This window comes from Castor canadensis, chromosome 6, assembly GCF_047511655.1.
Source record: "Castor canadensis chromosome 6, mCasCan1.hap1v2, whole genome shotgun sequence".
Lineage (NCBI taxonomy): Eukaryota > Metazoa > Chordata > Mammalia > Rodentia > Castoridae > Castor > Castor canadensis.
In genome coordinates, this window is record NC_133391.1 from 124,215,279 (window position 1) to 124,242,750 (window position 27,472).

The 27,472-nt window shown below is 35.7% G+C and overlaps 1 protein-coding gene and 1 long non-coding RNA gene across 4 annotated transcripts in view; one reads left to right on the forward strand and one right to left on the reverse strand.

Annotated features, from left to right (window-relative positions):
* Positions 1-27,472, forward strand: part of LOC141424194 (uncharacterized) — a 58,098-nt gene that overhangs the window by 17,362 nt on the left and 13,264 nt on the right. The window lies entirely within an intron of this gene.
* The window catches only part of Cwc27 (CWC27 spliceosome associated cyclophilin), a 203,475-nt gene that overhangs the window by 2,204 nt on the left and 173,799 nt on the right, over positions 1-27,472 (reverse strand). Inside the window, exons 12-13 of one of the 3 annotated variants that reach the window (XM_074077406.1) lie at positions 24,164-24,294; positions 20,913-21,016 (exon numbers count right to left, since the gene is read on the reverse strand). In XM_074077406.1, the coding sequence (XP_073933507.1) occupies positions 20,913-21,016; positions 24,164-24,294 (235 nt within the window). Of the gene's footprint in view, positions 1-20,912; positions 21,017-24,163; positions 24,295-26,479; positions 26,638-27,472 lie in introns of those variants that run through there. The other 2 variants (XM_020160397.2, XR_012449160.1) reach the window with 2 other exon arrangements.

Consider the following 27,472-nt stretch of genomic DNA (forward strand, 5'->3'; position numbering starts at 1 on the left):
AACCAACCACTGGACCAGTTGGAAACACAATTAAACTGAATATAATCAATTAATAATGACTCCCCTAGGTTTAAATGATCAATGGCAATTCACTTCAGTACATACACCCTGAAAGTCAAGTAAGCACCAACAGCTTCATGGCTTTTGAAAGTTGCCAGTCAGATGGCATATTCACCATGTGACAGGCTTCTGAAAGCTAGCCAATTAGCAATAGTAATATTTGAACAAGTGTGCTTCTGAGACTAATATCATCCCCTAAACAATTCCTGACCCTCAAAACTCTATGCTTATACTCTCTCTTCAACAAAATTAGAGATAAGGGCAAAATAGTTTCTGCTGGGTAGTGAGGGGTAAGGGCGGGGTGGGGAAGAGAAATGACCTAAACATTGTATGCACATATGAATAAAATAAAAATTAAAAAAAAAAGATTTGCAGTCTGCAAATGTCTGCATGGAGAGACTGTGCCTAAAAGCAGAGCTTATTACTACTTAGGTAATACTTCAGTGTTTTATTTCAGGTATTGAGAGCTGGTCTTTTCTTCATTTCTTCTTACATTCTATATGGTGTTCTTCACAAAGTCCACTCTAGAAATTCTAGGTGTGTTACAACTGAAGGGAAACAAGTTCAGAGGAGTGGCAAGACTGTCCTGTTAAAGGTTCATTGCCACAAATTAGAGAAGTCCAGGCCCATGCACTGCATTTCAGTAAGCTCTTAGCAGCTTCCCAAGGGCTTAGCGGTTTTGTTGATAGCTAAGTCAGTAACAGGAAGTAGCTGGAGTCACATATCCTTTAAAGTAATTCTATTTAATACTCCTATAGGATATTTACTCTCCCCTTAGGCACCTTAAGCTATTAATACCTATTTTAAAAATGATCCCATTCTTAGCTCCACAATACAGGTGATTTTTTGTAATATCCATTTCTTATAAAAACTGTCCATATTTAAAAAATGACTTTACCAGACTTTGTCAATTAAAAACATAAAAGGGCACCTTCCTCTTTTCTGTGCCACGAGATAATCTTGCAGCTATTGGATTTAGTTGGCTTTGGTATAAGAAATGAAATCTAGACACGTGAACAATAGCACAAAGTCTACAAAAAGAAACAGATTTTCTTACAAATTTGAAAAAACAGAAAGCTGTAAATTAGAGGAGCTGTCTGTTTCAACTGTTTGTTTCATGCACCACTGCACTAAACAAGTCTAACATTTTGATTAATAACAAACCCAAACCCAGCAGAAAGAAGGGGCTATCGGCTTACAAACTGCTTCAGATTTAATATGTAACACTTAGCATGGCTGGTTGCTCTGCAATAATATTTAATTTTTAATAGAAATAAAAGCATAATCAAAATGCTTCACCCATGTATCTTTCAACATGCTTTGGTCACTTCATTTTAAAAAGGAAAACAAAACAGTTATTATGATTTTCATCATAATAAACTCCTGACCTATGTACCTCTATAAATCACAGACGACATGAATTGCAAGCATGCCCGCACGTCGCCGTCTCCTATGAGGATATGCATGCAGACTGACAACACAGACTTGTTCGAGTACAGGACGGGTACTTTACATTCTTCTATGTCCCAATAAGAGCAATGAATTCTTTTGGAATTAATTACACACTAATCTTTTACATGTGAAAATTTCAGAACTTGTTCACTTGAAGGCAAAGACAAAACTTGAATTCTAACTAATAAAAATTTTTAACATAAGCTCAAATTCTCAAATAATAACATTGACTTTAGTGTGTGACAGGAATATGGAGGCATACTATTTACAGAGCTTGTGTTAGAATTTTTTATATGGGACTGTGCAAAATTATAAACAAAAGTAAACAAGTAATTCTTCCTCACTAAACCCATATCCAGTTTTTAAAGCCCCCACAATATTGTGGGATAGAGGAATCAATGACCGTATTTAATACCAATGCGGAATGTAAGAGGGTCAGATCCTCAATACACAGTAAGTACCCAGTACAGAACACCAAAATTAGTAGTTCATTTCCGACTGAAATACATTTAAATTATTTATGCTCGATATAATGTAAACAGCTCTTGTTCAGAGGGAATTGTATCCCACAGCCCTTATCTTTTTTTTTTTTTTCAGTACTGGGGTTTGAACTCAGGCCTACACTTGCTAGGCAGGTGCTCTATCACTTGAGCCACTCCACCAGCCCTGTTTTGTGATGGGAGTTTTCGGGAAAGGGTCTTGTGTACTATTTACCTGGGCCAGCCTCAAACTGTGATCCTCCAGATTTCTGCCTCCTGAGTAGCTAGGATTACAGGTGTGAGCCACCAGCACCCAGCTCCTTTCTCATTTCTAAGTCATTCAAATTTAAAAACTTTTTTTGGGGAAAGAAACATTTATTTATGATCTTTATTTTAGAATGTTGTAGGTGTTCTAATTGTTCTACCTCTTTACTGCTTCTTCCTCCTCAAAATCTTTTATAGATTCCAAAATAATCTTGCTTATATATTTCTTTTATAGAATTTCTTTGGTCAGGAATGACTAGCTATTATATTAGACAGAAATTCTTCAGTCTGATACTTCAAATTGTGTAATAAACTAATAACTTCCTAGCGCACCAACCTCATTTTGTTTCTGTCATCAACTCTCACTCTTTTGTAATTGCCTGTTTACTGAATTGTGGACAGACTGTCGGTTGTTTGAGACAGTTTGCATCTTGTTTGTAGCAGTGTGCCTAGGGCCAGGCATGGTGATTTATGATGGGAATGAAGCTTTTAGACATTTTAGTACAGGCCAAACCTATTGCTAGAAGGTTTACTAAGCTAACACTTGACTTCCTTTTGTGGGTAGAGGCTGACTTTATTTTAATGATAAACTCCCTAAAAGGTCTAGCAGACTGCAGAAAGCTTCAAGTCCATTTTTTCATGACTTCTCACAGTTTAGTACACACTGAGAGTTGCTTCTGCACTGCACTCATATCAGTGATTGCAAGTTTTTATTCCTTGATAGACCGCAGTGGGAGAATGCCTCATGTTCCTTTTCATCTCCTATAGCACCTAATGCAGAACTAACGAGAAAAGTTTCTCAAAGTGTAGTTCTTGAACCCTTGCATCAGATGCCAGCTGCATGTTGAAATCACCTGAGTAGTATTAAAAACCATTGATGCCAGGCTTCCACCTCCACAGGTACTGATTTAATTGTCCTGGGATGGAGTCCCAGCATCAGTAATTAAAATTTTTTCCTTGTTATTTTAAAATGCAAAGTAAAGACCACAGAACTAAAGTTTAAGAACTTTAGGAGGGATAAGAAAGAGTATAGATGAAATGTGTATTGCATGCATGTATAGAAATATTACAGTGAGGCTCCTTCGTACAATTAATATTTGCTTAATTAAAAAGCATAAAAAAAGAATCTTTACCCTTTCAGACTGATTGATTTAATTACCATTTGTTCTTGCCCTTTATAGATGGAGAATAGCTGGTTCCTAAAGAAACTACTCACATACTTGAAGAAACTTAAGTGGCTACTGAATCCATTATTCAAACTAAATAATCTCAAGGGTGCGTTTCTTTTCTTATATATGGTTTGAATATAAAGCAATGAGCTAGACTCTATTCACTCAACAAACATCTGTGGGCTTTTTATGTGTGAAGCCAGTGCTAGGCAGTGGTGACATAAAGCCAAATATGACCCAGACCCCACTCTCCTGAAGTAAACTGTCTACTAGGGAGAACACACAAACAGACACCACAAAATGGCAAACACACAGTTTGGAATTGCCTGCAAAGTGAGAGACAATAATCAGAGCATCCATTGACACAGTGCCCTATGAAAAGCTTCCCATGTCATCTGGCAACATACAAATGAGTTGGAGGGGTAGGCAGGTAAGAGATTACAATAATCCCCATTCCTTTCCTTTTTGCCTTGTTGGGGACTGAACCCAGGGCCTCGAACATGCTGGGCAAGCATTCTATATCACACTGAACTGCACTCCAGGCCACCAACCCTGTTTGACAGGCAATTTCCAAGAGTGAAGGTGGAGGAACTGATAAGCTATTGATCAGGTACTTTCATGAATGTCTTTAGAGGTAACCAACTTTCACTCTGTGAAGATGGATTTAATTTTGGGAATAAATTGGAAGTTAATTCAGTGCTAGGTCTAGTAAGGGAGATAAAAGTTAGGTTTGGCATTGCTTATTCTGGAGCACAAAAATTTAAAAACAAGAATGATTACTTGTGTGGCTCCCAGGCTGCTTTTTAAAGCAATTTCAAAAGAGAAGTTCTGAAAATGTCTTGAGCAATGTGGCACAAATTTGGGAAAAAGCTTACTTAAAAAAAAAAAGTATTAAATTCCACTATAAATTTTTATCTTATTGGCTTAAATCATTGCTTTTAGGAATCTCAGTCTCACTTTTCCCTTGTTCTTCCTAAAATGAGGATGCCAGGTAAGACGCCATTCAGCTAGAGGTCCAAGGGCCCAGGGCCTGTCCCTGTGAGGGTGGGTGTCTGGTAAGCTACTCGTAGGCATCAAATTACTAAGGATTGCCTTGTGGTCAGTGCTGATCTCCAGGTCTTTCTGCTATATATATGTTTCAAAAATGTAGTAAATCTAGCTGTGAAAATCCTTTTGGTTTAAATCCTTCAGTTCACTGTCTACATAAGGAAACCCAAATTTCTTCTGTGGTTTCTATAACCTGGCATTTGCTCCCCTCATCAGGCTCCTATACTCGATTCCTCATCACATCTTATGCTCCAGACATTCCAAATTCTTTGCAGTTTCCTGAAGAAACCCTGCACTCTTCTACCTCCCTCTACCCCATACACTTCTTTCTCTCGTTAGCCGTGGAACCCTGTCCATGGCTTTAGTTTAGCCTTCCTCAGACTGCAATGTAGCCATTGTGGCTCTCACTAGCCTGTATGTACTGAAGGATGGAGGCTCTAATTGGCCTTTGAAACAGCACTGGTCAGCACCATGGGCAAGAAAGCCCTCAGTAAATGCTTGCAAATAAATAAATGTTGCTGGGAAAGCAGTCACCTCCAAGACCTTTGGCTAGAATCCTGGTTTTGTTCATGTTTCTATCTGATAGCATTAATAAATAATTCCAAATTATTTAGTAGTTATTTTTACAAACCCCTGGTTTTGCAGGCAGGTAACACCTTTCAAATTCCACAAGAACAGAAAAGGTTAGTACTAACCTTTTCCACCAACACTACACTTGTGCTACGAAAGTCCAGCACTTACTTTTCTCAAATGGGCCAGTTAAACAGTTTAAAGATTAACATTTACCTTTTATTTGTTTAGCTCTGAGGTGTGGGAGAAATGCATGTATTGTCCTCAGACAACCTTCCCCTTTGTGGACTGGCAAACTCATATATGTGTAGTGTGTTGACAGCTTCTCATTTCTTTATTAAGTTAGAATTCTTAAGAAACCTAACTAAATAGCTCCTGGTTATTATTTAAGTTTGTCATTCTATGGAACTATGGATCACAAACTTAAATGATCTGGTTTAAGTTTTTTGGGTGGATGGCTTGAAAAGACACTTGTACTTGAAAAGCAAAAACAGTGTTTTGGTTTTAAATAAAACATTTAGCAAGACAAAACAATTTTCACGTGTTGCCCATGTCTTATTCTTTGAAAGGACCATACTGTTCTGTATCAGAGATGGGGTGCAGCATACTTTTGTCCTTGTCACTTCTCTGGAATGTTCTACCACCTCTTTCTCACTGTATATGTTTTTGGTCCTTTCAAAGTCCAGTTTAACTCCCATTTCTTCCTAAAAATCTTTTCTGACTGCCCTGGACCTCAGGACCTGCTCTTACCTTTGAATTTCTGCAATACTTTTCTTTGGAAAACTTTGTGGACTAAAGTCAAACCTGAGTTTGAGTTATAGTTCAGTCACTAACTGAGACTATAGGAAAGTCATATTGCTCCTGAGGCTTCTGTTTCCTCACCTGTGATGAGGGGGATGGTAAGGTGTACCCTATTCACTTTACATGGCTAGTGAAAGTGAGTATTAGACATCATGCCTTCAAAACTTTACTTTTGCAAACATTTCTCATCAACTTACATTGTACTTTGGTCAGGCCTACTAATGCCATTGACTGGGAAGTTTAAAAAACAGGAATTTAAAAAATATTTTAACTATCATAATTAATTTTTTGGTAAAAAACCTTAAGAAATTTTCCATCACTGGTTACAAGTGACTTAGGGTTCTCTTTCTACAAATATTTAAAGTTTCTTTAGCAATTAAGAAATTAAATGGTTTAAGTACCAGCACATATGTAAAAGGAAGTGCAAATCTTTTTTCAACATGAAGTAGATAAAAGACATGGCAGTAACTCATATGCAGGGACAAGGACAGATAGGCAAATTATAAATGGTTTGACAGATGCAAGTATGTAAAAAAGAATCCTGGAAAATGTGGTCACTGGCATTATTCGTGTCTAGCAGAACAGGGTGGCACAGGACAGAGAAGACTGAAAAACTGAAGAGACCGAAAAAGAGAAAAGAAATCAGGAAGAAAAGTAAAGATGTAAGAAGACTTAGTAACTTAAAGAAAGGAGAGAAAAATGCAGACAGAAATGGTATGAAACAAGTAGAAAGAACAAAACAAGAGAGATGTAAAAATTGACAGCAGGAGAAAAACAGGAACAAGATTTTAAAATACTTGAGCAACAAAAATAAGTATAGGAAAACAGAACATTTGGAAAACCAAGCAAAGAGGAAAATAGACACAGACTTTCGGGAAAAAAGAAAACAAAAACAACCAAAAACAAAAATGAAAACCAGTGGATTTTCTTTTACTGTTTACCAGCAACATGGGAAAAAAAAAATCTCCTTTATTCTGAATTTTTAAGGAATGTTAATATTGCCCTCCTCAGTTTAGAGTTTTGAAAAGCCAACTCTAAAAATGTCTTTTGTTTCCCTTAGTTAAAAAATTACATTATAGAGTGTCTTTAATAAATAGTAAGTATTGTGGGACTAAATATGAAAGATGTAATTTTCAAAATATCTCTAGCAACTGGGGAATGCAGTTTTCCTGGCTTTCTTGCCTATCTAACATGCTTAACACTCAGCAGGACACAGGTGGAAAGATTTAAGAGGCTTTCCAGAATAAATCTGTAATATGTGTTCTTCTACCTGCCCTGGGGTTTAACCCACTGCTCAGTCAGTAACATGTAACCCATGTCCAGTGGCCTAATGGCCCCAGATAGGGAAGATGAAGCCCAATCAAAAAGGCCTGGTAAGCAGCTGAAGTGCATGGCTGACTGCCTGTCTTTCTCAAATCAGATCTGTGAACAAAGAAAAGAGTTAATACAGAAGAGCTTTCTTTATCCAAAAGAAAAAAGCAGAAAAAGAGGTGACTTCAAGAATTGGCCAGAGAGCTTAGAATTAAAATAATCACCATTCCAGGGTCAGCGACTCTGACGAGGACCTATTTATAAAGAACCACATTGGTCTTTTGCAGGATTATTTATAGACCTGTATAACATGAACACTAACCAGGGAACCTGGTCTATAATCATATTCCTTCTGCTTCATTTTATCACTACCTTAGAAGTTGGCTAAGGGAGAGGAATGGAATAATAACATTTACATTACACTAAGCATTTAATTCTGTGCGCTCCAAAGTGATGATATACTTCTGCTTTATATTTAAATTGTATCTACAATGGATGTTCCTCCATACATGCTTCCTCTAACTCCCACAGTTATTTTAGTATCAACTTCAGGGAAAAAAGCCAATATTTCATTAATGAGGCAATTACTATCCACCCCGCAAAAAAAGTAAACCTCAAATTTGTCTTATCTCAGAATATTAAGAATTATAGAAACTAACCTAACACTATAACCAACCACTGCAGCAAATGATTAAAGGTTAAGTAAGAAAAGGTCATACAAACAGTCAAATATTATAGAAATGGTATGTGTGTGTGTGTGTGTGTGTATATATATATATATATATATGAATTCCAATTATTGTCATGAGAGATCTACTGACAGTAGTTAATTCTTAAAAATAACAGTGACACATTAAAGATGAGAATGACAAAGCATCTACTGATTATTCTAGACACCCTGCCAAATCCTTTTAAAATAGTATCTCATTTAACCCACAAACTGACCTTCCCCAAAGGTGCTATTATTATCCTCAGTTTCTGCTTTGAGAAACAGGGACAGAAAAGTAATTTTCTCAAGATCATACAGCTAGTAAGTTTTCCAAGCTGTGATTTTAAGGTAAGGTATGACTCTAAATCCTATGTTAATGACCTCCTACTATTTGTATTCCATGAAAAATTACAGATAAATGTGACAGGAATTTCTTGTTCAAGTCAATGACTTTTGAAATAACTTTCTAAATTTCAAGTCTTCAAATAATAGAGGACAAGGGGCTAGATAATATTTTGCTTCAAGAATTACTAAAGTCTTGAACTCACTTATTTGGGTTTATTACTATAATTTAAAACAACAGCAACAATAACTGCTGTATCAGAAAATATTAAGCATATTAAAAATAGCTCAGTGGAATTGTAGCATGAGTGGGAAAACCTCTGATGACATTCTACTTAGAAATAGTGACGCATTAGTTTTATCATATAAACTAGTAGTGCTTTTTTTTAGTAGCAGAAAATGTGATATTACATATAAGCAATAAAAAAAAATCACAAACACGAGAGAGAACGTCTTTGGAAATGAATAAAATCAAACTATTGAGGCATGTATGATATGACTGGCTGTTTCTAAGTTCTGCCACTTCCTAGATATGAGATATTGACCACATTAATGTTTCTGTGCCTCAGATCATTCCCTTATAAGACTGATGTAGCAAGAACACTTAGCTTGTAGGTTTAAAAGGGATTGGTGCTTTGTGTTTAGTAGAAGTTAGCGTCTTACTTTAAGTTTTATTTATATTTAAAAAAACCCAGCTCAAATGCAGCAGTTTATTTATCATGGTCAAATGAATTACCTGCATACAAGGAACATCTGGCTTGCTTATCTTTATTAATACCAGAGAGGACTGGGGGTGTGGCTCATATGGTAGGGCACTTGAATTCAATCCTCAGCACCACACAAAGAAAACAAAAAACGAACAAAAACAAAAAACAGAGAGGAAAAGGGATAGTACTAATTCAAAATGGCAGGCAGCTGAAAGATTAATAAATGTCTTTGGAAGAGGATTTTATGGCTTGCATTTATATGTGGCCATCCTAAATGTGTCCTGGGGATTTCATATCAGGCAACATAGAAGGGATTGAGATGGTGCCTACTTTGAGATTTTGTTAATCCTTTGTGCTTTTGGTCAGTGTACCAGAAAGATGGAAAAACTTCTGATCAAACTTCTCATAAAAACATTTATATGCCTGTACCACAAATGGCAATCAAACATGTTAGATTTCATTCTTTTTTATTCCTTAGGCTACTTATTTTCCATATGTGATCTTTTCCATTACTTTGAAGGGTTTGTCTAAAAACTAATTATTTCCTTCTTGGCACCAGGGTTGCAATTCAGGTAGCGGCCACCTGTTAAATAATGGGGCCTTTTTATTGATTCCACAGTCTATTGTCTAAGCTTTCTCCAGGTGTGGATAACTAAAAGAAAATAAAAATGTAGCACATTATCCACTCTCTTAAGCTTTGAAACTAAAAGTGTAAATGTAGAACAATAAAGGTCCAACTTGTCTTACCATGTACTAAAACAGTATTATACTGCTACAATAATTAAACAGTGGGGTATTGGTGTAGGGATATATCCCCTTCCTCCAAATCAACATAAAATAATGAAACAGATCCAAAAATATACATAAGACCTCTCTCTATGAACAAAGGCATGTTTAATATCAATGGGAGAAACAGGATTATTTAGTTATGGTGGTATGCAATTTAGAAAAAAAAGTTATAACACTGACCTAATATGCCAAATCAATTCCAGGTGGGCTTTTGATGTAAATTAAAAATCAAAATAAAACCATAAAATACTAGAGAAAGGTATAACTATATTTGTATAATCTTGGGATTATGAAGCCCTTAAGAATAACACAAAGCAGAAAACATGCAGATTTGACACTGCAAATATTTTAAGCTTCATGTTCTAAACAAAACAAAAAGCTTCATAAGCAAATTGTAAGGTAATGACAAATTGGAAGAAATATTTTAAAGTAAAAATAATATCCTTAATATTTGACAACTTTTGTAAATTGACCAGTAATACATAAACATAATAGACTAGATAATTAACAACCACCATCACAATGAGATACAACTGAAAAGGCTAATATGTTGAAAAGTTCAACTTTACCAGTAAGCCAAGAAACACAAATAAATACAAAATAGATGTTGGCAAAGATTAATAAACCTGTTTCTGAAATTTATGATATAATACACACAATACTTATGTAATATCTAGGGTAAGAAGAAACCAGCAAATTCATACATTGGTGGTGTAGGTATAAATGATTCAACTTTCTGGAATGTGATCTAGTAAAAATATTATCAAAGACACACTTGAGCTGACAGAAATCAGAAAGTGGTGGGAAGGGCACTAGTAGCTGGAAAGGGGCTTGAAAGAACTCTGGGATGATGCAAATGTTCTGTATCTTGTACTCACTCGTCTACATGGAGTTCACAGTTGTCAAAATTTATTAAAGTGAACATATAACAACCGAGTGTTGTCTCATTTGTAAATTATACCTCAATTAAAAATGCTTTTTCTAAAAGCCTTCGACAAGACCCAGCACCACTTCATGATAAAAGCTCTAAGAAAACTAGGAATAGAAGGAATGTACCTCAACATTGCAAAGGCTATATATGATAAACCTATAGCCAACATCATACTTAATGGTGAAAAACTGAAACCATTCCCCCTAAAATCAGGAATGAGACAAGGGTGCCCACTATCCTCACTCCTATTCAACATAGTACTGGAATTTCTAGCCAGAGCAATTAGGCAAGAACAAGAAATAAAAGGAATGCAAATAGGTAAAGAAACTGTCAAAATATCCTTATTTGCAGATGATATGATCCTGTACCTTAAAGACCCAAAAAACTCTACCCAAAAACTCTTAGACACCATAAACAGCTATAGTAAGGTGGCAGGATACAAAATCAACTTACAAAAATCATTAGCTTTTCTATACACCAACAATGAACAAATTGAGAAAGAATATATGGAAACAATTCCATTCACAATAGCCTCAAAAAAAAATCAAATACCTAGGAGTAAATTTAACAAAGGATGTGAATGACTTCTACAAGGAGAATTACAAACTCCTGAAGAAAGAGATTGCGGAAGACTACAGAAGACGGAAAGATCTCCCGTGCTCATGGATTGGTAGAATCAACATAGTAAAAATGGCTATACTACCGAAAGCAATCTACATGTTTAATGCAATTCCCATCAAAATCCCAATGACTTTCATCACAGTGATTGAAAAATCTACCCTAAAGTTCATTTGGAAATACAAGAGACCATGAATAGCCAAGGCAATACTCAGCAAAAAGAGCAATGCTGAAGGTATCACAATACCTGACTTCAAACTATATTACAAAGCAATAGCAATAAAAACAGCATGGTACTGGCACAAAAACAGACATGAAGACCAGTAAAACAGAAGACAGGACCCAGATATGAATCCACACAACTATACCCACCTCATTTTTGACAAAGGTGCCAAAAATATATGATGGAGAAAAGACAGCCTCTTCAACAAATGTTGCTGGGCAAAGTGGTTATCCATCTGCAAGAAACTGAAACTAGATCCATGTCTATCACCCTGTATTAGTATCAACTCAAAATGGATCAAGGACCTAAATATCAGACCTGAAACTCTGAAGTTACTACAGGAAGGAGCAGGAAACACTCTGGAACTAATAGGTATAGGCAAAGACTTCCTCAGTAGAACCCCAGCAGCCCAGCAGCTAAGAGAAAAGATGAATAAATGGGACTTCATAAAATTAAAAAGCTTCTGCACAACAAAAGAAATGGTCTCTAAACTGAAGAGAACCACAGAGCGGGAGAAAATATTTGCCAGCTATACCTCAGGCAAGGGACTAATAACCAGAATATATAGGAAACTTAAGAAACTAAACTATCCCCAAATCAATGAATCAATTAAGAAATGGCCAACTGAACTAAACAGAACTTTCTCAAAAGAAGAAATTCAAATGGCCAAAAAACACATGAAAAAATGCTCACCATCTCTAGCCATAGAAGAAATGCAAATCAAAACCTCACTAAGATTCCACCTCACCCCTGTTAGAATAGCCATCATCAAAAACACCACCACCAACATGTGTTGGTGAGGATGTGGGGAAAAAGGAACCCTAATCCACTGCTGGTGGGAATGCAAGCTGGTGCAACCACTCTGGAAAAAAAATTTGGAGACTTCTTAAAAACCTAAACATAGATCTGCCATATGATCCAGCAATCCCACTCCTGGGGATATACCCAAAGGAATGCACACAGGTTACTCCAGAGGCACCTGCACACCCATGTTTATTGCAGCGCTATTCATAATAGCCAAGTTATGGAAACTACCAAGATGTCCCACTATTGATGAGTGGATCGAGAAAATGTGGTACTTGTACACAATGGAATTGTACTCAGCCATGAAGAAGAATGAAATCTTATCATGTGCAGGTAAATGGATGGAACTGGAGAACATCATTCTGAGCGAGGTCAGCCAGGCTCAGAAGTCCAAAAATCATGTTCTCCCTCATATGCGGACTTTAGATCTGGGGCAAATGCAGCAATGTGGTTGGACTTGTATCACATGACAAGGGGAGAGCACATATGGGAGTATGGGAATAGATAGGAAACCCAAAACATGAAAGCATTTGATGTCCCCACTCCAGAGGAACTAATACAGAAACCTTAAAGTGACAGAGGTCAACATGAGAAGAGGATCAGGAATCAGTGTAAAGATCAGTTAGAGAAGAATCAACTTGGGTTGTAACACCTGGGTACACAAAAGCAATGTTAGGAATCTCTCTGTATAGCTATCCTTAACTCAACTAGCAAAAATGCTTTGTCTTCCTTATTATGCTTGTGTCTTTTCTTCAACAAAATTAGTGATAAAGGCAGAAAAGGACCTGCCTGGAACTGAGGGGGGAGGGCAGGGTGGGGCACGGGGGCAGGGTGGAGAAATGACCCAAACAATGTATACACATGTGAATAAATGAATATATAAAAAGAATGCTTTTTCTAAAAAAAGCCTACATTATTCATTAGCCTAAGGAATTAACAGTGAATTTACACATTTAAATACTATTTTAATGAATGATCAAAGGTTTCTAATTAAAAATGAGATGAATTTTTCAAAATAAGGATACATTAAATTATGCTGCATCCTCAGAATATTATATCGTCATCAAATGAGATGTTATTAAAAAATATTTAATGATGTGAAAAATATTGATAGTATATGGAAAAGAGGGAAAAGAAGAAAAGAGGCATGATACAATTCCTTTACTGGGAAGAGCATCTATCCATAAAGGTCAGAGAGGACAAATGAAAACAGTAATGTTTATCTGTTGGATAGGAAATTATTACTGATATTTTCTTTCCTTCCCCTCTTAAAATGTTTTATATACCAAGCATGTATTATAAATACAAATTATGGTATTTGGAAACAATAGCATGATAATTAATATTAATTTCATTTAATAACTATAAAGTAAACTGACACATTACTTAAAATTATGTTTCAGGAAGTACAGAAAACTATGTAGATATTATGCATCTTTCTTTCACTAAACTTCATGTGGAATCTGGGGTTTTCTATCTTGCCTTAAATATTATTTAATTTTCATACATGGTGAAAGTGTCAGAACACTTGATAGTTTCTTGGTTGCTTGTGTAGCATGGTATCATTTTTTTTTTTTTGGTGGTGCTGGGGATCCAACCCAGAGCCTTGGGCATGCCTAGGCAAGCCCTCTACCTCTGAGCAACACTCAGAACTGAAGTAACTTGCATTTTTCACTGGTTTTGTTGCTATCTATAACAACCATGGTAAAGTAACTGATCCTTTCTAGCAATAACGGAAACGCAAATTAATACCACAGTAAGATTCCACCTCACCCCTGTTAGAACAGCCATCATCAGCAACGCCATAACCAACATGTGTTGGTGAGGATGCGGGGAAAAAGGAACCCTCTTACACTGTTGGTGGGAATGTAAACTAGTACAACCACTCTGGAAAAAAATTTGGAGGCTACTTAAAAAGCTAAACATTGATCTACCATTTGATCCAGCAATACCACTCTTGGGGATATACCCAAAAGACTGTGACACAGGTTACTCCAGAGGCACCTGTGCTCCCATGCTTATTGCAGCACTATTCACAATAGCCAAGTTATGGAAACAGCCAAGATGCCCCACTACTGACGAATGGATCAAGAAAATGTGGTATCTATACACAATGGAATTCTATGCAGCCATGAAGAAGAATGAAATGTTATCATTTGCAGGTAAATGGATGGAATTGGAGAACATCATTCTGAGTGAGGTTAGCCCGGCCCAAAAGACCAAAAATCGTATGTTCTCCCTCATATGTGGACATTAGATCAAGGGCAAACACAACAAGGGGATTGGACTTTGAGCACATGATAAAAGCGAGAGCACACAAGGGAGGTGTGAGGATAGGTAAGACACCTAAAAAATTAGTTAGCATTTGTTGCCCTCAATGCAGAGAAACTAAAGCAGATACCTTAAAAGCAACTGAGGCCAATAGGAGAAGGGGACCAGGAACTAGAGAAAAGATTAGATCAAGAAGAATTAACCTAGGAGATAACTCACATACACAGGAAGTTAATGTGAGTCAACTTCCTGTATAGCTATCCTTACCTCAACTAGCAAAAACCCTTGTCCCTTCCTATTATTGCTTATACTCTCTCTTCAACAAAATTAGAGATAAGGGCAAAATAGTTTCTGCCGGGTACTGAGGGGGTTGGGGGGAGGGGGGTGCAGAGTGGGTGGTAAAGGAGGTGGTGGGGGCAGGGGGAAGAAACGACCCAAGCATTTTATGCACATATGAATAATAAAACAATAAAAATTAAAAAAAAAAGAAAATAGGCATATTATCTAGCATTAGCTGATAAGTAAGGATAAGAAGTGTATGGGCAGTTTAATGAGTACAAAAGGCCTATTATGTGAATGTAAGGAACAGGCAGTAAAATTTACCTACAGGCTGCAAATTAGAGAATTTTGGAATTAAAAAGGCATTTAAATGAGTAGAAACTCTTAGAGTTCTGATAAAAGCTATATGAAACATAATTATAGAAACTACTGAAAAAACTTACTCCCCAAAAGCTGATAAATGAGTATTTGTTTTGCAGCTGATCACTTAGTTGAAATTCTCATGTAAAGGGGTTTCCTAGTTTTGGCAAGAACAAGGAGGAGTACTTTATAACTAGGGAATAAAAGATCAACTTCTTTAGAGTTTATTTAGTAACAAGCTTTTGTAGCAAAAAATACATTCTCTTTTCCATGAACTACCAATATTGTTTTGCTCAAATTAGCTGAGCCAAATACCTTTTATTAGTTTGATTTACGGCTTCAGGTATTGTTCTATTATGAACTCTCTCTCTACTCGGGGCCTCTGTACCTCTCCACAGCCCACAGAAATGCAGAGAATTCTTCTAATTGCCAGCATGTCCTATGATGTTCAGGAGCTTTGTTGCTCTTGCACTCTAGTTTTCTTGGGTGTACACTATGGGAAAAGACTTTAAATCTCGGTTCTCTGGGGAGTCCAAGCAAACACCACCCACTTAAGCACAACTTCACTAAAGGTTGTGAAAGGTGCTGGGGATATGTCCATTCCCCTTTGCACCTTTCAATACTTGTTGGCCCCCTCTGTCTCTTGTCTCATGCAAATAGTTTGGTGGTCACCTTTTGTGACTTGAGCATGCTCCTAAGGTACTGTTCTTCAACCTGTGGGGCTATCAAGGCAAGTCCTTTCCCCAACAAATTCATTCCTTTCACTAAGAACAATTCAGAGTCAACTACTGAGATAAATTCCCAGGGAGATAAGATTAGGAAAAATAACTTAAAGCAAAAAGGGCTGGAGGTATGGCTCAAGTGGTAGACAAGTGCAAGGCCCCAAGTTCCCCCTAAAATGTTATCTTATAATGAAGCCTGATTAGGTGGGTTAAAAAGTGGGTTTAACAATCTTTCTTTCTTTTTAAAAAATATCTTCAGTATTAAAATTTCACTGGATAGTCAGACAACTCATTACTTATACACTGTGCTAACTCCAGAGGAAGGCTTTAAAAGTTCTTCAAGCCAAGCAGTTGTTCTCAAAACTCCCATTTCTAGCAGAAAAATGGATTTTTAACAGAAGATAGGGCACAGTACTAAAACAACCACCCCCCACCCCCCACCCATAAAGTTCTAACCCATAGGATTATCTTAGGAGGAATTTTTCAGGACCAAGAATAAGAACATATAGATGAGGCTTCTGTGAAGAGGCGCTATGTTGAAATTTGCAGTTTTATTAAAAACAGAAGCAAACCAGGCTGTGTATGTATTAAATTTTTTTTTTTTAAAAGGCAAAGCATTTCTTCTAAAATGTTACTCTTGGTAAGCACTGCAAAGAATCTTAATTTTTGAGATTCTAACTGAAAAGTATCTTAAATGATATTTGCTTGGGAGTATAACTTGGAATGACATTTGGGGAGGGCTATTTGAAAATATTTAGGAGAAGTCTAACATGTATACTCACTGACTAAGCAATTCCAGTTTTAGAAATTTATCTTGAGAAAATGAGCAGTAACATAGATAAAAGTATGTTCTTCAGACTGAGTTGGTGTAGTGTATTCTTGGCTATCAAAATATTCATGTAGTTTTGGGATTTTGAGTTGGTGAGTATTCACAATGTGTGGAAAAGCATGACACAGACCACACGATCTCAGTTACCTAAAATGGATTGTTGAGTGTACATGCAGGATCTAGGACATTCCATCTGTGCTGCTTGTGGCTACGGATGATTTTGTTCTTTGCTTCGTGTGTTTGTGTCCTGTAATGCACATGTTAACTTAAAAAAAAAGGGTTATTTAAAAAAAAAGTATGTTCTTTACAGCATTGTTTGTAATATTAAAAAGTGGAAAGAGCCTAAATACACAAGAACGCAGTAAAGAAAACCTGTGATTAATCATATAATGGAATATTATATAATACAAAATATTAAAGTCATAACATAAAATTACCTGTGACAAGCAGAAGTAGCTATTATATACTGCTGAGGGGAAAAACAAATATTGGGGTACTATTTCTCCCCAAAATACACATGTGCATAGACATGTAGAAGGGTATAAATTAATAATATAGACATATACTTTCATATGTTGTATTAATGTATACATTAATATGTACAAATTAAGTATTTGAGTTTGAGATCACAGGTGATTTTTATGTATTCTTTAAAAGGGGTCTTTTAGTCTGATTTTTCAATAGGGAACAGCTTTTACTTATGTTATGATCATTAAAATATTTACTTGAGGCAACCATGCGATGTTAGGGTTTTTCAAATTTTTATAATAGTGTATGTATAATGGAGGAAAATGATGGAGGGGAAAGAGATGAAGAGAGAGAAGACAGACAGTTGTAGAGGGAATAGAGATGAAGAGAGAGAAGGGAGACAGACCATTATAGCATTTTTTATCATGTACAGGTGTAAAGTTTTAAGACAATCTTAAGAGTCAACAATCTGGAAAGACATTTTCAGTTGAACTGTTTAAGAACAGCTAATATTCACAAGATTTCAGTTTGCTCTCACAGATTTAATTTTTTGTGGAAGGAGCAGGTGGCTTTCTTTTTTATAGTCTCTCTACTGTCTTATTTAGTCATAGTGCTCTCAAAACTTTTTTGAGAGTTAATCAAGCTTTATCTAACCAAACCCAAACTGGCATATGGACTTCATCCACATGGTCATATGAATCCTTTGGCTGATGACTCCTGACATGTGTCTAATCTGTTTTATGAAATCAATGCTTGAAGAAACATCCTGCACTGTCTGAGTCTGATGTTGTGGGATTAAGGAATACAGTGGCAAAGAGATTATTTTACCTGCTAAACTAGAATCTGGTGCCATTGCTACCAATACTACACCAAATACTAATGGTGTGTATCTGACTAACGGAAGAATCCCAGTAAATCTGACTGAAAAATTTCTATCATGCATTTCTGCTTAGTCTACTAATAACATTTGTTTAAATGTCTTGATAGACGCTGAAATCTGGGAATAATTATCAAACACCATACATACTGTTTACAATAGAATCATATTTCATTTTTTCTTCTTCCCTCCCACCTTTTTTTTTTTTTTTGCATAAAAAGTAGAATGCTGCTGAATGGTACCCAAATGTCTGTTGTATACTATGCCAATACAGCAGCTCAGCCAAAAATGCAAATAGAATAGTTTGCCAAGCAAAAGAAAACATAACAAATTGGTAATGGTTTCTATCTTGACAGAAAATGAAAATGATCCCTCAATGTGTGGCCACTCATGCAAACACATAAAAATGTCTTAGAAGCAGTCATTTTACCTCAGATAACAGACCCTGACAGTGTAGTACAACACACTGGCTGACTTTTACTTCTTAGAAAAGCGGCAACCATGACCTACAAAACAGTCTGAGAACCATGTAATTTATGCATAACACACATGCACATGCCATGCACTCATAATATTTGCTATAAGCCATTTTAAATATGAGACTCCTTTCCTAGGTAGAATATACTTTTATGAGAGTATCTAAATCACTATAGACTTAATAAAGTGAAACTGGCTTATTTGTAAACAGAAATGCTGCTGCTGCATATAAGGTTACAAAAACTCAATTGTCTATAATGCAATAAAAAGGCCTACATAAGAACCCTAAGTATTCTGTATGATTCTGCATAGTGCCTTAAACACTAAAAGTATTATTAGATGCTAGAGAAAACAAACACCAAAAATACTCTGGAAGTGCACAGAATACACACCTTATTTTCTGTTCAGGAGACTACTATTGAAGGTAGAAATGAACATGCTGATGGTTCTTTTAACTCTATCTCTCCCTTCTTTACCATATTTTTTTTTCTTCACACGGAGAATTAACCAACATCATTGACTAGTGATTCTTTTTTCTCCCTATTGGTGAAATTTTTCCACTTGTTTAACTTTCTAATGAGGATGGTAGACAGAATGTGACTGTATGGTCAAATCCCATCAAAAACTAGAAAGATATTGTTAAAAACACGTAACTGATATCTGAAGACAATGAGGAATTCAAAATGAGAGAACACTGAACCAAGGGACTAGGAAGAACTTTAGGAAGAAAAAGGTCTTGCCAAGTAGAAAGTAAATTTGAGTCCTATGGGTTATGAGTTTCAAATGAAACTTCTGGGGTTTAAATTTGTTGGTGACTTTCCTGTTCAATAAAAAAGGGCTTAAATGGCTTATAAAAAGGTTAAAAAAACTTATTGGGCATCAAACTGCTCTTACAAAACACCATCTTGATGAGTTAAGTGTAAATGAATCAGAAACACATGGGTCATATTTCCTTAAAAAGTGCATATGGATTAAAAAATAAGGGGAAGAGGACTTGGCAAAACATTTTTTGTGTGGTGGCTGATCCCAAAACATTTGAAAGATATTTTGAGACATTCAAAGAATCCAAAATAAAACTAAACCTGTCCAGTAATATAAAAACAGAAAGTTCTTCTATGCAGTACATTTATCTCTATGGGTCAATCAATACTTATTGAGCCTCTGCCTTTGGCACAGAACTATGGGAGGAACCAGCTTCTGCCTTCAAGTAACTTTGAACTTAAGTATAAACAAATATATAAGTAATAGAAACCTGTCACAAGAGATTATGGATTTTATAAAAACTGGCATCATAACCTAGATCATACGGAAATTATAAATTAATCAAGAAGAATGTGCTTTTAGGGTGCTTGGATAGGTAGGCTTCATTCCATTCAAGTCATCACCCCCTCAGTCTTTCTGGTTAAGGTTATAAACAGTTGCAGAGTCTTACTTGTTTAAATGTTTTCTTAATAAGTGTTCTTATGCCTTTTTAAATGTGTGTCCCTGCCCTCCTTCCTCCACCCTCTAGATTTGTGAGTACTCAACAAATCTTGCTGACTGGTTTTCTGGAGGATGGGAATGCTGAACAGTTTTGAAATGGGGGAGATGCTGCTTGGCAGGGAGTGCGAGGCCATGATTCTGGGTTAGGGTAATGGCACATGGGATGGCTCAGAGGCTCCAGGGGGTGAGTCATGTGTGGGGGTTGTTGCATTGGCTCATCTGCCTCACTGTGTCTGAGCCAGAGTGTTGTGGGAGGTGGAGGCAGTTAGGTGTGGGGAGGCCTAATATACTGCATATGAAGTCAGCTTGGGGACAAAGGGTGTGATAAGGGAGAACACGGTTCTTATTCTTATTTTTTTTGTCAGCATAGGATAAAGTTCTAAGCACAGGACACATACATATCATTAATTTATTTCTTATCAGTGTCTTTAAAAGCTGAAAAATATCCAAAGATAAAATGAAATCAACTTTGTGCATGTTGCTAGGAACCTGTAGGTCATAAATGTGAAGAGGAAGTTAGCAGGAAACAGTTTGTGGGAAAGCGTAAAACAATATTGATTTATTGTCTTTGAAGGTTGTTTCCTATGAGTCTTATCTTTTTCACAATTTTAGAAGTTATGTAGGTCAAGGATAGTGTCAAATATTTCTTGTGCATTTTCCACTGGCTAGCACAATGCTGGCATTTATTGGGTGCTTGTGTTCATTTATTATTGCTTTATACTGAATTGAAATGAAGGAAAAGCATGCTGAGGCTCTGTAATGATGACAGCAAGATTTGAAAAAGAAAGAATGATGTAGTAGAAAGATCCCCAAAGTTCTCTATTCTGAGCCTGTTTGTTCATAGTTAATACAAATAAATCAAAGCCCTTACCATCCTTCATCATCTTCTACTTCTGTTTCAGAAACGTCATTCTCAGGAGTTTCAGCAATTGCTTGAGTGAGTTTAGATTTAAACTGGTTCAGCAGTGCAAGGGTCTGAAATAACAATTAGACTGGTAAGTTTTCTGATAAAGATAAATATAATTTTAAAGCAAGCACTGGAATTTGGTAGAAAATAAATGATCCACTTGTATGTAAAACACTTAGATAATTGTTTGATTTTTTTGAGGGAAAAATAACAAAACTGTCTTCAAGCTACAACAGTTTTATTAATAAATCTTGACATTGCCCTGTTGGGCTCTGCACTGACATTTCCCCTTAGAGAGAGTTCATTTTCTGATTCTGGGACTGTAAGTTTGTTTATTAATAGTTAAGTTTTCAATGGCAATTTACTAAGGCATGTGGAATAAAAAAACAAAACACTAAAAATCAATAACATTCCTAATTCTTACAAATTTCCAAAATGTAAAAATATCAGTATTGGAAAAGTGAAATGGATGACCCATTAGCTGCTGGAAGATGGGTTAATGGAAATAATAGAAAGCTGTTGACATGCATCAGAAACCTTAAGATGATCATTCCCTCTAATTCAGTAGTTCTAATCCTGGGAATACATTCTAGAAAAATAATCTGGAAGCACAGAAAATGGTTTATGTAGCAATATTCAAATAAATGGAAAAACAGAAACACGTTAAATGTCTATCCAATTTGGTAAACAGCAATAAAATACACTATTGTACTGTTCTTAAAGGAACATTGCTTTGAGTTCTTATTTGGCTCCCATGCCCCTTTTTTGGGCCTTCTGTGTGTTATGCAAGTACTGCATCTCCACACTTGGTTTTTTTGAGACAGGTCTTGCTATGTAGCTCAGATTGGCTTTGAACTTGCTATGTAGCCCGAGCTAGCTGAACTCATGATCCTCCTGCCCCCACCTTCCACATGCTGAGATTAAAGGTATGTGGCAGGCTCCCATGTTGTTTGTGGGCAAGAAGTAACAAATGACCAAATTATTCCAGAATTTGAGTGGAGAACATGAGCTAGAAAAATTTTTTTTGTCTTCTTCTTTATTCTATAGTTTTAAAGAGTGCTTCCTTGTGAAGTGGGATACAGTACTACCTACCTAAAAGATCAAGGGCCTATCAATGATTTTGGTATGTTGAATTCAATGCTAAAATCCTCACACTTCATAAAGAAGGATGTGTGGCTGATACTCCTACATATGAATAACAATATATAATAAGGAGTCACAATAAATTCTTAGGCTCCAGAATTTATTTAGAGATTACAGTTTATGAAAAAACTAAATAGGATTTCATAGTCTAGAAATCTGAGCTCAATAAATAAGGAGTGTCAAGATATCTGCAAGAAACAAGGCAGTTTTTGCTACAAAATGATAGTGAAAAGTACATTTCTGCAAAATTTATGTTCACATAAAATAGCAGCTAAAAATACAAACATTACCATTCTGCTGAATGAGATGAATTTGGATAAAATTTATAAATTCCAACAGAATATTATCATAGGCATCTGAAGCCTGCCTAGTATGTTAGGACTTGGATATTTTATCTGTTTCTAAAGAAAATATTATATAACTAAGCCTTTAAATAATGCTAACAGATAAAACATTTATTTTTAAATCTCATTCATTTAAAAGAAACCTCAAACTTTTACTAACTTTTATTGTTTATAATAAGAACAAAGGTTTATTGTAGAAATACTGGAAAATTGAAGAAAAACAAAAATAATTACCTCAAAACTTAGAACTGTTGCTAACATTTTAAATATTCTTCAAGGCTTTATGTGAATGTGTTTATGGAAGTATTTATTGTCTATATTCTATAAACCTAGCTATCTATTATCAATTATATGACTACCTTAAAAGCCCTATCAATTTTTATCAAGTGAGATCATGTTACTTCTGTCAGTGGTTTTCCCACTGCCCTTAGTGATTTTTCTACACTTGGAAATGTCTTTCTGAGGACATAAAGAACAATGAAAACAAATAACACATCTTAGTGAAATGAAATTGTAAAAATTTCTAGAAAATTACCTAGACCTGTGGCAAAACAGTGTGTTTTTAAACCAATTAACATCCTATTGGCATTTGCTCAGAACTAAAAAAAAGAAAAAAAAAATACTCTTGGTCTTTTTTTTGTTTTTTTTAGCTTTTCATGTATTGAAGATCAGATTTTGTCTAGCTGCATTCTAAAGCAAAAGAAGACCCCAGGCAAAAAAGAACACATCACAAAAATACTGGGGTACATTATAGGATGTACATGGAGGCATTTCTGTTTGGCATCTGCTGGGCAATGACTCAGTCTTCTGGCTTTTGCTGAAGGAGTGAATGGCCAACCACTTATGGCATGTCTCTTCAGCATGGTCAGAGACTTCTCTGCATGAAGCAGTTATTCTGAAGGCGCCCAGACTTGGCAGACTGTTCATGCATATCTACACTCAAGAGTCTCCCAGTTGGCCTCTGTGCCTCCAGTCCTGCCTTGGGTTAAGTCTACTCTTCACACTGCTGCCAGGTTGGAGGGATCTTCTCCCAAAGCAAATGAGATCATGTCACTTCTGTCAGTGGTTTTCCCACTGCCCTTTAGGGTAGATATAAATCCTTAACATGACTCAAAAATACCTTGCCTATGCTGGAAATGTAGCTCTATTATACAGCATTTGCCTATCATGTACAAGGCTCTGGGGTTTGCTCCCAAGCAAAACTTTTCATTCTTGATTTCTGTTAATTTTCTCATATTATTGTCTAAAGAGTCAGGAATTACTTGCAACAAACAAGGTTCTATTACAGTAAAAATCAACTAGTGAGCCAAATGCCTTATTTCCAGCTAGTGGACAATTTCAAGCTGAGCTGGCTATCTGGCCTGTGACATGCCAGGCTGGAGGAGATCCCTTCATTATTTGCAGTCTCGACTTCTCCATTTCATAATCAGTTCTACTTGAATTTCTGAGGCTATACACGAAGTTCTTGTGCTTGACCCAGGAGTGCCAGATTGAAACTTGAAAGTTTCAGCCTTTTTCACTTAAATGCCTGGAAAGAGCTCTAGAATTTGGACCCTTATCAGTGGCCAAGGAAGGTCTTTGGCTCCTCATTCTGTATAAAAATATTTTTTTTCATTTTTAATAGATAGTGTTTCCCCAATACATAATCAAATTAGGCTCTATCTAGCAACACTGGAAGATGACAAAAAAGGCAATGAATTATGTATGGATTTTGGTTTTTGAGGCTACCTGGTCTTCCCGAGAAGTTCCTTTCTTTGCCTGTTGCTTCCTCAAAGCTTCATACTTTTGCTTTTCTCTTCTGTATTCCGCAACAGCACCATCTGGAGCAGCTTCTTCTTCTAAAGAACAGTAGAGTGTACCTAAGAGTCAGCAGTTTAAAGTCTTTGTGGATTTATATTCATGTAAATGCTTATGTCACTAAAAAAGATGCTCAAACTTGGGCTGGTCTCTTTCCATTTTAAAACAAACTCAAGGTTCCTCAGCTCCATAATTATTTTTTCTACTAGAAAATAACTGGTGTTAATTTATCAACCAATTTTGTAAAAATCTTTATCTATACTGCTGTTTTAATTGTTCTTGCCACTTGTTCTTATTTGGCTTGACTGTAAAAACACTTGTTGATCTCACTTTTAAAACAACTAATGTTCTCCTAAAATTCAGTGGTATCATTTTACATTGTTCCCTGCCCAATAATCTTTCAAATATTGGTTGGTATTCCTATTATCTGCACTTTTGTTCTCCAGTTTTTAACATCAACAAACTTTAACTTGATGGTCATAGAAAAAAAATATAACAAATAAGTCAGGACAGATACCAGAAGCAGATAAAAACAATATTTATTAAGTTAGAATTTAGAAAACAAATCTGTGGATTTGACCCTGCAATAATTCCATGTGAAGATTAGTTACCATGTGGGATTACAAAATATAGTTTTGCCTAAAAAAACCCCCAAGTTACTAACATTTTACAGTAATTTACACCTATATATGTTAATGAAAATATGTGACTAAAAACAAAACAAAAAATCCAAACTATCTATCTCTTCTTGTCTTTGGCTATCAAACCAAGATGAGCCAGATGTGATCAACAAAGTCAGTCATCTTTCTACTTAAGACTTTTAGTTTGTTATGTGCCCCATTGTTACTTAGTTTGAAGAACACTGTGAATGTGCAATATATTAATAAATAGACATTTTGTTCAAGAAATTTTCTAGTTAAAAAATGTGTGAAGAAAGAAATAAGTTGCCCTTCTGTGGTTAACTAATGTGATTTTGATGGAACTTGAAAGAAATAACCAGTTTAAAAAATTTATATAGATACTTTTAAAATACTGTATGTCCAGCTCTACTTTTAAGACTAACAACTGTAAATGCTAAAAACTGAATACAATAATGAAAAAGAAAGCATTAAATGCAATATCTGAAGCACCAATGTGTAGTAACCACTAGTGAAGAGAGGATACATTGTATTTGGGATATTTAAAATAGGTTCTTAAAAATTACTTTCATATTTTTCTTTTGAATTACATCTTTGAATATCTCTCTTCTTATCCTGTAACAGTTGAATTTGCATGCCTTAATATGTCTTAGGATCCCTATGAAACAGTTTTTCCTTTTTTTTGGCAAAGCTCTGGGAATTGAGCCCAGGGCCTGTGCATGCTAGGCAAGTGCTCTATCACTGAGCCAAATCCCCAGGCCTAAAGTTTTTCTTTTTCATCTCACTATTCCTTTGTTGCATCCACCTCAAAGTGTTTTCAGTTAGTTTCTACTACTGTTGACTGCCTCCTACCTTTGCACCTGCTATTTCTTCTTTCAGGAACACTAAAAAATTTCATCTCTCCATTCCCCAATTAAGTTACCTTGCTTAATTCCTGTTTCAGCTCAGCTGGTACTTAGTACAGGGAACCTTTGCTGATACCAATCGCTAAGTCAGGTTTGTATGTTTCTCCTCCAAGCTTCCAGGGCACCTTTAAGCACTCATCACACTTTATGGTAATTTCTTATTTACTCTTCTTTCACCCTCAGTGGACATTAAATTCCTTAAGGAAAAGCATAGTTCTCCAGCACTGAGGACAGTGGGTGGTAAGTAGCAGCAGCTCAAAAATAGTCAAATAAGTGAATGATGTAATAAGGGAACTGGAGAAAGGGAAAATGAAAAGGCAGCAGGCTCTTTTGGTCCCCAGCTTTACACAGCCATAGCAGTATTTGCCATGCACCTGGAATTTCTTGCTCCACTGCACGTAGGAGTCAATGATAGTTCAAAATGGCAGAATTTTGTAAAATTCCAAGGAAAATTCTGATGAGTATCCTTAGAACTGTCTAATGTTTTAATGGTTAAATACAAAACAGAAAAGTTCTTTATAAAGATTTTAAGCTACAAATGGCTGAAAACCTTTACTTGTCAGAATTTTAAAATAAATAGAAAGGCTGATATTGATGAATCCAGCTAACTCATGTTACAGGTAAGTCAAAACAAATTCAGGTGTGCTTGTTTTAATTTAACATGTATATCATTACATATGGCCCCCTTTTTAGCAAGGACCAACCTCTTGATTTCACTTTTCAGGAATGGGTAGGAAACAGATTTTTAATTTTTGAGATAGAGTCTTGTTATGTAGCTGAGGCTGGTCTCAAACTCACAATCCTCCTCCCCCTCAGCCTCCTAAGTGCTAGGATTACAGTTGTGCACCACCACACTTGGCTTCTGAAAATAAGACAAAACAAAATAAAACAAACTTGGTCACAAAGAAACCTTAAGAATCAATTTTAAAAGGTCAAGGATATTTAATTATATAATAAAGAAAATTCTATAACTATGCTGCTTACAGTATTAAAAATCTTTTTAATAATGCAGTAGTCACCTCATCTTGGAAACTGGTAATGACAAAACTTAAAAGTAGCTACATAGAGGTATACATTATATATAGTAAAATTCAATTTGGGAATATAATTTAATTAATTTGGTATTATATATAGTATGTAACTTCCAGTGTAATCAAGATATATAATAGCTCTGTAGCCCTAAAAAGTATCTGAATGTCCCTCATAGTCAATTTCTCTCTGCAGGCATCAGTGACTTGCTTTCTGTCACCATAATTTTGCCATTACTAGAAGCTCATACAAATGGAATCATACTCTATATAGTCTTTTACATCTGACTTATTTAACTTAACGAATATTTTCAAGATTCACTGATGCTATTGGATATTTCTTTGCATAACTGAATGCATTTTATGGTATGAATATGCTTTAATTTGTGTATTCTTTCACCAGCTGATGGACTTTTAAGTTGCTTCCAGTTTGGACTACTATACATAGAACTTTGATGAACATTTATAACTTGGATTGTGGGCATATATTTTCATTTCTCTTAGGTAAAAATCTAGGGGTTAAATTACTGGTTCATTTGATAAGTGTACGTTTAATTTTATATGATAATGTCATATGGTTTTATAAAGAGGGCACACTATTTGCTGTATCATTATTATCAGTAACATAGGAGACTTCAAGTTGCTCCACAATCCCATATAGATAGGATA